Source organism: Gobio gobio, assembly GCF_949357685.1.
Source record: "Gobio gobio genome assembly, chromosome: 2".
Lineage (NCBI taxonomy): Eukaryota > Metazoa > Chordata > Actinopteri > Cypriniformes > Gobionidae > Gobio > Gobio gobio.
The window spans coordinates 42148319-42163755 of record NC_137098.1 but is presented as its reverse complement, the minus strand read 5'-3'; the positions used below and the strand labels follow the sequence as shown (position 1 = coordinate 42163755).

General features: G+C 38.9%; 1 protein-coding gene across 1 annotated transcript in view; it reads right to left on the bottom strand.

Annotated features, from left to right (window-relative positions):
- The window catches only part of nkd1 (NKD inhibitor of WNT signaling pathway 1), a 28537-nt gene extending 13436 nt beyond the window's left edge, over positions 1–15101 (bottom strand). Inside the window, exons 1-3 of the mRNA XM_079842960.1 lie at positions 14922–15101; positions 14783–14815; positions 14435–14574 (exon numbers count right to left, since the gene is read on the bottom strand). Coding sequence (XP_079699086.1) covers positions 14435–14574; positions 14783–14815; positions 14922–14946 — 198 coding nt within the window. The 5' untranslated portion in view covers positions 14947–15101. The remainder of the gene's footprint in view (positions 1–14434; positions 14575–14782; positions 14816–14921) is intronic.
- Between the last annotated feature and the right edge of the window lie 336 nt (positions 15102–15437).

The following is a 15437-nucleotide window of genomic DNA, read 5'->3' as shown; positions in this document are numbered from 1 at the left end:
CCTGAGAGTGTGAGTACTAGGGACATATAGGAATGAAAAATCAATACAAATACAAATAATATATAACATTTAAAAATAGAATATTTATATATACACATACACACCGGTAATACCATAGACACCATGGAATTACCATGGTGGTGCCATGCTACTTTTTAGATCCACTACAAACTGTAGACTGGACACACTGTACTGCAGTGACCTTGACCACTGAAACAGTCTTTTTTTTTTATTACATGCTTTTGTACACTTACCAGATAACATCAGAGGCTAATTGGCTGTGGAAAGTGTAATCAATAGAGGCTGATCTCTTTTCAGCGGTGTAATGAGAGGCTGAAGAGGGATCTGTACACACTCAGCGTGTGTTAGGTTGACCATGTGCTTCAGGTCACTCACTAATGTATGGAGACTAAGTGCCATTTATAGCGCAATTGAAAACTCAATAAGAAAAAAGGGGACAGAGTTTGCGTGCGAAGAGTGAGAGAGAAGGAAAGAGGTTTTGTTTAAAAGAATTATCTTGTAATTTCACAGATGAAGTCTTGTGAGCAAGAGTGGGCAATTTGACCAAAATCTTATATATTTCACAATAACGAAATAAAATCATGATAGATATTTCATGATATTTTATTTTGCTTTAATGCTGCATAGTCTTCACTGTGTAAAGCAAACACATTTATTCTTACAAAAGTTACAAAAGTGATTCAGCAGTGAGAGAGCAGTGAGAGATTTTCTCTCTTTTGTTGTTTGATTAACTAATGACAGACGGCAGCAGGTTTATTAGGCTGCTGAAATTTTAAGACTGAATGCAATGAATGCAATTTCAATTTTTTTAGCCCAGTTTGTGCTGAATACAGTGTAATTAACCTTTTGGGTAACACTTTATTTTGATAGTCCACTTTAGACATTCTACTAACTATAAGTAACTTTGCAACTACATGTTAACTAACTGTCATTAGAGTATTAGTTGACTGTCAGTAGACTGGTAGGTTATGGTTAGGTGTTAGGGTTCGGGTTAGTAGAATAAGTTGAATTGTAGTTGCCAAGTTACTTATAGTCAATAGAATGTCTGTTGGTGGACCAACAAAATAAAGTTTTACTAAATATTAATCCGACAGTCTACAAATACTCTAATGACAGTTAGTTGACATGTAGTTGCAAAGTTACTTATAGTTAGTAGAATGTCTAAAGTGGACTATCAAAATAAAGTGTTACCCACTTTTGCCATTATTATGTTTATAAGCAACTGAAAAAAGCACAAATGTCAGAGCATGTCAAAACTTCTAAAGGGCCCCAAAACAGCTCAGACTTCTAGGGGTTAACTGTTTATGTTCACTTAAGACAACTGTGTTTATGAGGATTTGACACATAAGTATGTGTAGCCTATTTAACCATTCAAGCCCAATTAGGCAGCAAAAAGAACTGTTCAGTATCCTCACACACTCTAAGCAGCGACTTCATGTGCGTGTGTCTCTCAGACAGCGCTCAGAAACCGACATTTTGCTCATAGGCTATAGCGAAATAAGTCCTCTTTCGCTGCTTATTGTGCTTTGACAGTTTAAATTCACTTGTTTTTTAATGATTAAAATGCTTAAAAATCATTCAAATTATAAGCTTCAGTGACCGGGCAGCACACCAATGTCAGGTGAGCGTAACTGCCATATAGATGAGAGTCCAAATTCTCTACTGGTTGACAAATTTGTACAGGTTAACCGTGTCTAACGGTATATCGCCCACCCATAATTGTGAGTGACATTTTAAATGAAGAATGAAAAACATCTGAGAGAACTTGTGTTCTGTGACTAACTCCTGGTGTGAATACATTTATGTCCATATTTTGTACCATCTTGTATTTATAAATGTTTATAACAGATGAAACAATGACATTTCTGCTGTGGGACTTTTGCCTCAGCAGCATCATGAAAAGGCCTGTGAAACATAAACAAGGGCTTCACTCAATCTGTGCCAGCAACCAGAAACTCTTTCCCAGGCACCATGTTTCACACTCTGTGGAAAACCAGCTAGATCTTTTTGTTTTAATGCAAGCCAAAACAGGAAAGAAGAGAAGTTTGAGTACAAATGGATGCCCACAGAACCCAGTGCAACATTACTGATTTGCCAAAACACATAAACACATACATCAAGCACTCCATTGCTGTTTTTGTTGGCCCTGTTATCAGTGGAAATAGCCTAAATGAATCTTTCAATATGAAAGAATAAAAACTAAGAGGGGAAGAGATACAGAGCCCGGTGCACATTTTGGGCTCTCCTAGACAAAAGATGACCAATCGGGGCAATTTCTGTGGTCATGGCCCCTAAGCGGTGGTCCTCCGTCATACAGTGAGAGAGGTTCGAAGATGGCCATTGTCATAGTCTTGCAACCAAAGATATCCTGCGACAATTTTCTAAATGTATGTTTGAAATACTTTTATCTGTTTAAACTGTTCAACTGGCCAAAAACCACTTGGCTAGTGCCCCCAATGATTTGGAAACTCCTGGTCTAGCTGTTTTTAACAAATAACCGTGTCTTCTTGAGAAGCACAGAGTAGATGTTGGATCTTGCCAGCTTAAACTTGGAAACACATTCAAACACATTGCCAAGTGTCTGTAAATGTGTGTAAGGGTCACCCCAAGTGTCTGGACTGGCACATTAATATGTAAGCACTATGAATAAAATACACAGGGAAAACTGCAAAGAAAAAGCCAGGGGATTTCTCACCCAGGTTAAGTATGGGATATGACTTAATTAGATTACACATATGAATGTGGCCTTGTTCATTTTGTCATTACGGTATGTGTGTGAATGCATGTATGTGGGAAAGGGAGTGTGTGTCTGTGTGTGAGTGTGTGTGTTGTGGAAAGTCCCACACAACTCTGTGTCTGTATTTTCTGTTTGCTTGCCATGCCACAAGGGCTGATGGACAATTTACACAGCTGATGACAGTTCTGCATGATCACGGGCCAGATGCACACACGCACACATAAAACACACAGACAAGATCAGTCGCCAAGCCTTCACTAGGCCACAGCCTTGGAACGTCATCAAACCCAGGAAAACCTAATTAAGACTGTCGCCTCTCTCTCTCTCTGTCGCCTTTTCACTTCTTCTCTGTCACCTTCGGTTTTCACACTCACAGACCAGTCCTAATCATATTAAAACAAGCAAAAAAGATGGAAGTCTTCAGTACTGTGAACTGCAGCCAACCTGAAGCACTCAATTTTTAAGACAATTTAAGCCTTTGCAAAGACACATGTCCCTACAGGTGCCATTTTTCACCAGCAAGACAATCAACCACGAACATATAGTCACGAGCGCTGACGGAAAAAGACTTGCAACTGAATTCCTGATTAATCTTCCGTGTCTGTTATCTTGCTTAAGCGTATACGGTTACATGCGCAGGATCTCTGGAGAGGGGATGTATATGCTTGCGCGGCCCCCTGCACCGAGGGCACGGCAAAACCGGTCCTCGCTAGCTGCAGGGCCAATCCAAAAATTACTCATACTCCCCCCAGTACCCTACATACTTTCCTAAATGTGAGGATGAAAGAGTCTGGAGTGCAGTGACCTACATAAGCACCTCGTACTTTATAATGAGCAGAACAGACAACCCAGACAACCTGAACTACTGACTGGAGTATCAGTACTGCACTCTTAACGGGAAAGGTCACACAAAATATATATATATTCGGTCATCATTTACTCATGCCCTTCGAAACCTGAATGAGTTTTGAATATATTTTTTAGGTTTTTTTGTACATGCAATGAAAGTAAATGTTTTGAACCCCATTCACTTTCATTGCATGCACAAAAACATCCTTCAAAATATCTTTTTTTATGTTTTTGGGTGATATCCCACACTGACCAAACAAATAAGGCGATGTCTCGCCGCTGTTCTTGAAATTTTGTGGGTGTCACACCAATTAAGACTGGATAAGAGGTAACAAATGAAACGACTCCCTCTGACAATCCTTTCGGATTCAGTGTCATGTATTGCAACGCCTCATTTTGGCAGCTAATCAAAGTGAAGAAAGAAGCGCCGTGCAAATGGAGACAATTGTATCAGGATTAAAATCATGGAGAGACTTCACCCTGTGAATGCGTGTAATTTGTAGCTTATTTGTCCCTTCGGGGCTTGCCGTAGAAAGTATGTGTTCATGTGCGCCAGGAGCGCTTGTCAGCTTCAGAGAGAAAAAGATTTACATTCTATAAACAGACTGTTGACTCTTCATATTTCACCATCCATTTAAGGTTAAGCGAATGCCAGGAAAACGCTCGGTTACAAAGCATTTGTGACAGCCTTATGTTTGTTAGGTTGCAAACAATATACCTGAGAAGGAGTATTGTTCACTGCCAATGCCATGATATCCCACCACACCCATTAGAAAGTCAATTGGGCCATTAACTCAGCAGTAGGACTGTACAATATTGACATTGCGATATTATGTTTTTCTGCAATATATATATATATGAAAATAATTTCACCAGATTACTTGAATAGCTCTATTTGGAAATACTAATTCTAGAATGATTGTGGTGATTTTCAAGCATAGATAAATACAATAGAACAAAGAAAGGCTATAAATAAAATAAAAAAAGTGCTTTATGTTTGTCAGGTAAGTTTAATAGTATGCAAATATAACTAATTAATCAAATGCAAAATAACACTGCATAGTCTTAACTGTATAAATGAAATATAAATTATCTTTGTTACAGCTACAAAAGTGATTTTCTCTATGTATTTTGTTGTTTGATTAACATTAATGACACAGGCGGTAGCAGGAATATTAGGTTGCTGTGACTTTAAAGGGATAGTTCACCCAAAAATGAAAATTTGATTGTTTATCTGCTTACCCCCAGGGCAACCAAGATTTAGGTGAGGTGACTTTATTTCTTCTGCACAAATGAAGATTTTTAACTCCAACCGTTTTAGTCTGTCAGTCGTATAATGCATGTGAATGGTAACAAATTATATGAGAGTAAAAAAAACAGACAAATCCAAATTAAACCCTTCAGCTTACTTCCAGTGTGTGAGGTCTGTACACGATCTGGCATAGTTTCGTGATCACATCGTGTACAGACCTCACTCATCGGAAGTGATTGTGCGCTCAAGGCTGTTGGACATAGTGGTGTATTAGAGGTAAAAAATTATATAAATACTGTTCGGTTTCTCGCACAAACCGATCGTTTCGTGTCTTAAGACATCAATGTGTCGTCACGAGCCTCAGGGTTTAATTTGGATTAGAGAGCGGAAACGATGTGCTGACCTAAAACACGTGCAAAAGATAAACTTTCGCTCTATGATGGTAAAACTTTGCAATTAATCCGAGAATCATGTGCAAGTAGGGACCCTAAGCACATGTTCCTACCAATATCCAGCTACTACTGAATTGTCCCTAGCTATAATATAGATCAAACAATTAAAAAATATTTAAAATATATTTATTATCACTTTGCTCACAGCTGATTGGTCCAATTTCTGTTTGAGATCTCTTAAGCATCCCCAGATGAACACTTCTAAAAGTCGAGCCACTTTCATCGTGCCCAAATCCCAGGGTTGGCGCAAACTAAACTGAAACACACCTGGCTAACCACCTAAACCGGCTTCATGGAATAGACCCCAGCTCCAGAAAAACAATGACACTGAAAACTGTCCAGTTACTATCACAACAACAGCATATCTTGGTTCTGTGGAGCATAGCAAAACCAATGTTACTCACGTATCGAGCAGAAACAAAGCAACCTCAGAGTCCGTTTTCAGGCCTTCCTGCTAATGTCACTCCAGTGCTGGAATGCTTTTATAATATTAAAGCGGATCCTTAAGCTCTTGCCTGATCATAACCCTTCTTTTTCCAGTGATATTCCTCTGACCTTTTTTTTCTTTTGTCATGTCTCTCTCTCTGCAGTCTTTCTTCAAATCTCCGTCTAGCTCATTCTCTCTTCTCCACCATCATGAGTGGTCACGCCCCCTACTGCTGATTGGCTACAAGTTTGTTGTACTGCTCTGTCCAATCCACTTTCAACAGTGTTTCTCAGAAATCTCTTACTGCAACTTTAAGAGTGCTTTGACCCTCGAAAAACACTGTATAATACGCACCCTGCCTAAGTTCTCTACATACATCATGTATATGTACTCTGATGCTGATGAGAGATGTTGACGCTAGCACTATGGACAGATTAAGTTCAATTTAAGTCTCTGTTAAACTGCCTCCTGGTAATTACTTACTTATAACTCATATAAGATACAGAATATATTAACTGAAGCCAATGTAGACTAAAAGCTTTTATGTTCAGACAAATGTCAAAATCAAACCTTCGATTTGGACTAAACACCACGACTGATCTGGTGTAGAGAACAATGCAGAGAGATTTGCAGAAGATGGGCCGTTAAGGATTGTAGTGCTCAGTCTGTGTGTAAAACAGCAGTTGATTCAATGAATTCAATGATTCAATCCAAGTCCTGATAATCGTATAACCGCCCTGACACAAAAAGCCCATTCATGCATCCAGAATCCAAACACATTCTGTAATTTACTGAATCACAGGTTTTTAAGAGATTCTCAAAACTACTTTAAAATGGTAAAAATATATTTCTCTTTAACATTTATCATGTTATCTTGTATCCTCGAAACTTGTATCCCTGATTAGACTTTAACCTTACATATGCATCTGTACAGTTCGTGCTCTTTTTATATTGTCCTTGCAAGGTGGACACAAAGAAATCATTAATGTCTGTGTGTGGGCAGCTGCTTGTGTCAGTGTCTGTAGAGGCTCCTTAGTAATTTCTCCGATGAGATTAACATTGCAAACATTTCCTCACACATTACCTCATCCACATCAAAGAGCCCTTCGCTGATGTCACCACATACTGTCCACAGAAACACACACACACACAAACACACACACGCACACACACACACACACACACACACACACACACACACACACACACACACACACACACACACACACACACACACACACACACACACACACACACACACACACACACACACACACACACACACACACACACACACACACACACACACACATGCACTCTAGCCTTTCTTACTCCTATACACACTCTCTGTCTATATAGAGATGTGGATTTCATATCTAATAATGTAGTTAGAGAGAGCTTAACAAATGAAGATTTATTAAACTAGATGTAAGCATAATTGTGTTTATCAAGTCTGTTTGATCATGTATTTTGAGCATCAAAGACCATGAAATGGCTTAACAAGTGCAGTATTTCCTATTAAAATAAAAAGCTGGGGCAGGACATGGGCAGTTCCTCTTTCTTAATGAAGAAAATAGACAATATAGACAGCACAAATACAGGAGCTAGAAGGACACTCTTACGTCCCAACACAGACTATACAACTAACACAACATTCACAACACATACGAAAGTACACAGTCAGTATCACTGAAAGATTCAACAGAGGTTGTTGGCAGAATAGTTAGTAAGAGATAAAAGCATCAATCTTATCACTTTGCAGGCAACAATAGGACACTTATTGAGATAAAATGATGCAAACATTTCGTACTGGTGAGGCTGCGCTCTATTTTACTAGAGACACCTTTAAAGCATGAAAGCTGCAGAGAGAGAGAGAGAGAGCGCACTTTGAAGCACTGAAAATGAAGCAGCGTTCCCCATTTGTTCTACTCTCTCTTCCCCTTAGGTGATCCCTCCTTTACCCTCTCCCCATTTCCCCTCTTCCTTTTCTCTTTAAAGGCAGAGAAAAGGAATAACTAAACTGCCCCAAAAATACAGAGAAAGACTTTTCAAACATTGTGCTTGAAACTCCAGCCTGTTCCTCTCTGAAGGACTTTAAACACCAGAGTAACAGAGAGCTGGAGATTTGTGGAAACCGCAAGTCAGAGATTTATCAAATCCTTCAATATTACTATTTCATAAGTACTCTAAACACAGATAGATAGCAATACAATTATGAATTTAACATGGTAACGGGAAAAAAAAGTTCCTGCTTTTTCTTATTACTTTATCTTAAAGTGATGAGCTAACATATACAACAAAATGTGAATCAAAGAAATTTGGGATTTTAATGTTTTTTAAATAAGTCTCTTATGATCACCAAGGCTGCATTAATTTGAATAATAACAGTAATATAAAAACATTTATATTGTGAAATATTATTACAATAATGAAATTTTTTCATGTTTTTAAATTCATTTTAAAATTGAATTTATTCCTGTGATGGCAAAACTCAGCATCATTACGTTTTCAGTGTCACATGAACCTTCAGAAATATGCTGATTTGGGGTTCTTATTATCAGCAATGTTGAAAACAGATTAATATTCTTTTGAAACTGTAATACAATATGAGGATTTTAAATATGTATGTTTGTCAGTAGTATATACATACTAGTAAATGTTTATTTGCGGATAGCAAATCAAGTATCTCAATCTTCCCCTTTGAAGTACGGAAGAAACATAAATGTGTCAGAGCAGCTGAATAAATAGGGGTGTTGAGGAGGTTGGAATAACACTGTCCTGAGCCCTGCTGCTTGTGCCTGTGGATGTGTGTGCGTGTGTGTGTGTGTGTATGTATGTGTGTTGAAGGAAATTTGGAAAACACAGCCCAATTCTCAGCTGTTAATCCTGGCAACTCAGTCCACACATTCCCACCATGCACTTTGATCTCTAGAGCACATCCGGACAGACGTGCTTTAATGCACAACACACACATACACTTTCTCTCTCTCTCTGATGCACCTAGCCAGGCGCCATCCTAGCCCCCCAGCACACCCCCATGACACACATACCTGGACACTATTTTTACACACATGAATTACTCATAGTTAAATGGAAAATGGAAAAACACATACAAAACCTTGGACAAACCTTTTAAATCGCCTACAACTGAGATGACTGCAATGCTTTCTGTGTTAGAAGCCAGCTTTGCATGTTTACTAACCAAGAGTAACTCGAGAGGAAAGTCCAGTCACCTCAAAGCTGCCTTTCAAGTTCCACATCTCCTTACAGGTTATCCTAACATAGATCCGGTGCACAGGCCACTATTCCTGGATACAGACTCATTCATAAACATCAATGGATGAGTAAATGGCCGTCAATGCATTTAAATACAGTTGGATTTCAGTAAAAACAAAAATATGTCCTTTAAAAAAGTCATGTACTTTAGTTACTAAAATCGTGCCAGTATGTTTCTTATGAAGTTTCTAACAGACCTAGATAATGTGATTGTAGTTCCACTTTGCCCAGGATGCATGTTAATGAGACTACAATTGGCCTTGACGTTGTGAAGGTTGGGGCCAGTAAGACTTTTTTATTTTATTTTATAAATTAATAGTTTTATTCACCAAATATATCAAATGTAACAGTAAAGACATTTACAAAGTTACAAAATAAAATTTCATAAATCCTATTTCAAATAAATGATGTTCTTTGGAACCTTCTATTCATCAAAAGTCCTGAAAAAAAATGGGTAAACCTACCCATCACAGGAAACTTTCAACAACTGAAAAAAAAAAGATGTTTTCCTCATGAAGACCACAACAATGTCCCCACAAGGTCCACATGACTGGTATTACTATCCTTGTGGGAAGAACATTTGGTCCTCATAATGTAGGGTTTACCAGGTACACAAACAAACGCGCACACACACACACACACACACACACACACACACACACACACACACACACACACACACACACACACACACACACACACACACACACACACACACACACACACACACAGCATGGAAATTAAATGTGTAAAATGTTTTATTTCTTTAGTTCTGAATTGACAGATATGTTGCAGGATTTAAATGGAGTGAGTTCAGTCTGTAGCATGTTAACATTAAACAATGGCAAATACTTGATAGAGTAGATGACAGAGCAGCCACCAGCAGGTCCCTTCACTCTTTTGGTCCTGGAAGAACTCTGTTCCCCTCCTCCCTTCTTGTCTCTTATCCTCTTTTCCTTTCTCATTGGAGCCCCTCAACAGCCCTACACTGGAGCCAGGTGCTGTCTCACTCCCCAGAGGCACCCTCTTCCCTTTTCTTTCTCTTTTATAGAAAGAAAAAAAAACATAGCATTTTCCTTCCGCCCCCACCCTCTGTCTTTCAATCTCTTTCTGTCATCCTTTCTTAACCAGCCCTGGAGAGACATGGTAAAGCTGACGTCTAGAACAGAAAGAGAAAGAAGTCTAAGGGTAAGTGTGTGACAACCACACTTGAAGCTTTAAGTGAAAGAAATACTTTGGAAGGGAATAAAAGAGACAAAGGATATAGTGCATATACTGTCATTCTTAGGTCCTACAATAAAGACAATTCTGAAGTAAAGACAGCAAGAAGAGAAAAAGTGTGCATGTTGTCAAGGAAGGGTTTAAATAGCGAGCTTTGGAATCCAACATATTCCCCCAAAAGTTCTGAAATTCCTTTAAAAATTATTTTTAGAATTACAGTTCTCTGTTTGATCTGGGCTTCAAAGTGTTTGGTCCCTGAGCGATACTACACACAGAGTGAATGCTTTCAAAGTCATGATCAAGCCTGGTTTATAGTTGACCTATTGGCCGCTTTTGACTGTGGCGGAGATTATGTTTAAAGCTGTGATGTTGTCTGGTTTGCCCTAGTTTAGAACTGCTGTGCCAACTGGTTTCAGAGTGGTTTTCAAAAGCCACATTTCAAAGCAGTAACATCGTCTGGTCTTGGCACTTTGATTCTGACTGATTTTAGAGCTATGATGTTGAGTTTCTTCTTTGATAGTGTGATTCGGACTGGTTTTAGCGCTGTGGTGCTAACTTGCTGAAAGCTGCAACACAGTGTTACATGAAAGCAGTGTGGACATTGTTTTAGACAGTCTGGCCTCTATTTGAATGATAGCTGAGGTTTACTACAGCATGGTAATGGGAATAACACACATAGAATGACCAGTAAACACGACTGTAAGCCACGCAATTATAAAAGCTGCACCACATGACAGATCAGTTTTAAGGGAACACAAGCATCACTGCACTGACTTTAGACCAGAATACAAAAAGTGAAACAGTAGGTCTGAAAAGCTGCATAAAGAGGACGGGAAATGATGGAGCTAGACTTAAATTTACATTGCCCACATGAGAAGCAGAGCTCAACCTGCCAACAGCTATAGGCCACAAATCTGACTCTCACCTCTTTTTGAACAAGACCTCATAGTTTAATTTACAAATAACACAGGACCAATGCAAAGCAGACTGGAAAATGTAATAAGCAGTTCTACATAAGAAAGTCTTGTGTGTGAAGGCTAGTTAACACAGCACAACACAAACACGTTCATCAAACAGATTCCTGACTCAGACTCCCCACCGACCATACCATCTGAACCACATTAACAACACAGACACACACAACTGTCCATACAGCTGCTATAAATAACTAACTCTCCAGGTAGCCTCTATTAGTCCCAGTATCAGCCTGCGTTTATGAGTAAGGTTTATGCTTTCTTCATGCTCAGAGAGTGAGGTAATTCTTCTTCAAGCACTCCATGGCTTTTCTCAGTAAAAAAGAGAAATCTTATATAAGTGGATTGTTTAACTTGTAATAGTTACTTTTGGCAAGCTTATTTTATAATATCTATAGTATAGTGTCACGCTAAAATATCTCTGATTTAGAATATTAGGAAAAAGGTGGTTACTACATTAAAGCTCAAGAAACATTAAGAAAACAAACAAATAAAGTAGGGGGGAAAAACACATGTTTTCAGTAAAAACTCCACACACTGATCCTATCAGCATTTCTCACTGGAATAATAGAAATAATGGTTGAACCATTCTCAAATTGTTGCAATCTAAAGAGGGAGAACCAACAAAGGGATGCAAATCCTCTTTCCAGCTAAACAGCCCAAAATTTCATCACTCCATAAAATATTAAACTGTCCTGGAGATTCTTTGTTATGTCAAAACAAAATGAGAATTTCCAAATAAATATTTATGATTTGAAACACCTTCTTGCCTTCTCTCATTCTTTCATTCCCACAACACTCCATCAAGCTTGTGTTATTCAAAACTTGTTCAAATGTTTGAATTCTTTCAGCAGGGATTCTTTCCCAGCCTGGCCAAATCACTTCACACCAACTGGGAAAACACACAGTCCTCAGTACTGCTATTGTTTCTTAAACTCACCATTAGTACATCAGAAGAAAAATGTTGTCAGGTTATGTTGGCTAATCCCTGCGGTTCATTTGCTGACTATTAATGAAGGCAAATGTTAAATAGAAAACTGAACGAATGTTTGGCTTTAGAAAGTAAAGTGTGGTGAAGTCTGAATACCAACAGGTAAACCAATGAAGTCATTTCAGACTTTGTAACTGTTGTTCATTTATGATAACTGTTATGATCTCTTCAGCTACAATAAAACCTCCTTCTCACAGTAATAAACATCAAACTGAGTGAACTTTGAGCCAAGCAAGAACCATGCATTCAGCGCACCTTCAATTAATTTTCTTCCCTTCAGACCACAAGATCTACAAAAATTTTAATCCACACTTATGTTGCAGTCTTTGTTTGCAGTGCAGTATTATGCATCTTGCATGCCATATCATGGATTATTGCCATTGCTTTCTTAGTGATTCAGAAAAGAAATCAAACGCAGCAGTCCTCCAGCAACATTCCTGAGTCTGAAAGTTTGTGTTGTGTTTGGATGTCCACATATGAGGATTGGGTTTTAAGAAGTTGTGGCGGCCCTCTCCTGCTGTTTTAGATGGCTGTTTAATAGCAGCCTTCTGGATTTCCTCTCTCTCTCTCTCTCTTTCTGTCACTCTCAGCGTCTATCGCTATCTCTCCAACCCTCAGAAAAGTCTTTTGTGACTCCGCAACAGCCCTTGACCAAGAGAGGCTTACTCTGAGGTATTTCCAGAGGATTTCTCCTCTCCTAAACGACAGTGCTCTTATGTGTTTACTAGGATGCCAAATCTGAGACAGACTGGCCCTCCCTCCACCCCTCTCTCTACTTCACAATACAGCGCTGTCACCAGCCTGTCAGCCTGCAATGCTTTCAACCCGCCGTGATCTATTACCTACAGAGAGAACTTGCATCTGTTCCTAGCCCTCACACAGTTCTTCCCACCACGTTCAAATAAACCATTTACCCATGTGAGCCGCCAGTGAAAAAGTTGACGCGCCTTTTGTCTAAACAAGACTGCTATAACATTTTCCTTGTTGGGCAAATTGAATATTCAAACATAACTTTTTGCTTGCAATAAAAAAGGTGTTAATATCCAAATATAGTAGGCTATTTTCAAATATTTTCTACATGTGCCGCCTTTAAGATAGCTACCAAACGTATTTATTTATTTACTCATTGATATTTCCTCTCAAAATGACAGCCGGAACCTGTCTGGAAACTTGACTTTTCCTCTTCCTATCATTCAAAGGAATAACAACACAAAATCTCCTCCTCTGGCATCAAAGGCAGCAGCTGAAACCGTGGAGAGCGTTTTAACAGACATCATTAAAGGGAAACGTGTATTCAGAGAGTGTTTCTCCTTTAATCACTGCTGGTAATAACGCCGCTGGCTTTTATAGTTGGGCTCAAACTACAGAGTGTTTCCAGAGAGTAAACTATTGTTCTTGATGACGTCACAAACAATGGCACGATCGTTTTCAAAGCGCGTGAATTGGGTGGTCTAGAAGCGCGTGTGGCCTCCAGAAACAGGCAACGATCACACTGCAACGCGAATATCGCTATACACACTTTTAACACCTACAACCGATTCGGGGAACTGTCATGTAATATGTCCATTAACTTTTAACTTCTATTCGTCATCGCCATTCAAAATTTGCATGCGCAAAGAAAAAGTATGTGGTAGGCTATAGGCTATAGCCTATTAACCGGTAAACATTCCTTTCAAGTTTTTAACCATTTTTAAACCACCCATTTTTCACTAAAATTAATGTAAATGGTCCTGCAAATCATTTTAAAAATGACAAATATTCCATTAGTTTCTATTAATTAATTTGAGGTCATAACATTGCATAGGCTATGTATTATTACAGAATACTAATTGAAATTCCAATTAGTCTAAGATAAATTACAGCACGTCACATCGCAGAACACCGCCTGACTTGATGTCAATACCCATCTTCAATTTACGCAGAACAACAGAAAGAAAAATAGTTGTATTGCGTCAGTTATAAATAATGTTGTCGTACCTTTATCACAACAAAACAAAGTTTTGAAAAGTTAAAATACAAACTCTAAACTGCAAACAGCTCCGTAGCCTACATTCATTCCTTAGCTACTTCAAAGAGCGCAACATTTCTCCATAATAACTTAACACCCAAACAGTTGATGTCTTTGGATGCAATAAAGGCGAAGCGCAAAGGTCACTTAGTCCAACTTTCTCAAACTCCAAAATCTTCACACCTAACATGCACGTGTGATAAAGTTATTAAAACCGTTCACGTACCCGTGGAGACAGTCCGCAGGTATTTTTCTGCTGGCAGTCCTGCTGTTCTACACGAGAGCTCGAGCAGTAATACTTCTGTTTAACCATCCAGTCATCCAGTCCTTTCCTCGCCAAACATGCGTTAACTACAAAACTATCGCCTAAAACAGCAAGGAAATACAATATATACATATGTTTAAAACTATAACTGTGTATTTACCAGTTAAACAGTTTTCAAATGTAGTTTCTAATGCTTTTCTTTTTGTTTACGCCAAATGTTTAACTGTGCTGCTTTGTTTTGGATATCAATCAAATCAAATCAATAAAAAGCGTTATTATTTGTATAATGAATAAGTGTAGGCTACTCACCTTCAGGACTCTCCCTCGCTTTACAAATAGCAGCTTTAAAAAGGAAAAGACGTCGTATAAATGTATAACTCGAAAGAACTATCACAAGTGCTTTCAAATCAAAGACTTGCTCTAAAACACCAAAGAGATGCCGTCTTACCATGTTTGGAATGAAGTTTACCCATTTCTCTGCATCGGAGAGCAATTGAGAAACATCAGAAATGAAAAACAATCCAGAAAGAATGCGATATTCGTGAGCATCCGTAAAGAACAGCGCGCGGGTTGCGTACACATCCAGCAGCGGCGGAGGATCGAGTCGAGTGATCTGCAGACGAGAGGCGCTTCAGCCACTCCGAGAGCGTGATTGACGCCTCGCGCAGGCCGCCTCTCCTTCCGTCTGATTGGACCGAGGCGGCACATGAAAGGGAAGCGGGATTCTTTTGGAGTCTCCAAATATGAAAAGAGCAGCGCAAAGCCCCCCGTGGGCGCCATGAGCAGGAAGGACGTCAGCTAAACACGTCCAGCCGAGCGGACACCGATCGCTGGTTTGGACAAGAGCTGAATAACATTAGTGTGAAAAAAGAAAAGAAAATGGAGTAAAAACGATTGACTGGATGAACTGTAAATTGTGCACAATTAGCTTAAAACATCTATAGCCTAATGTAGGCTATAGATG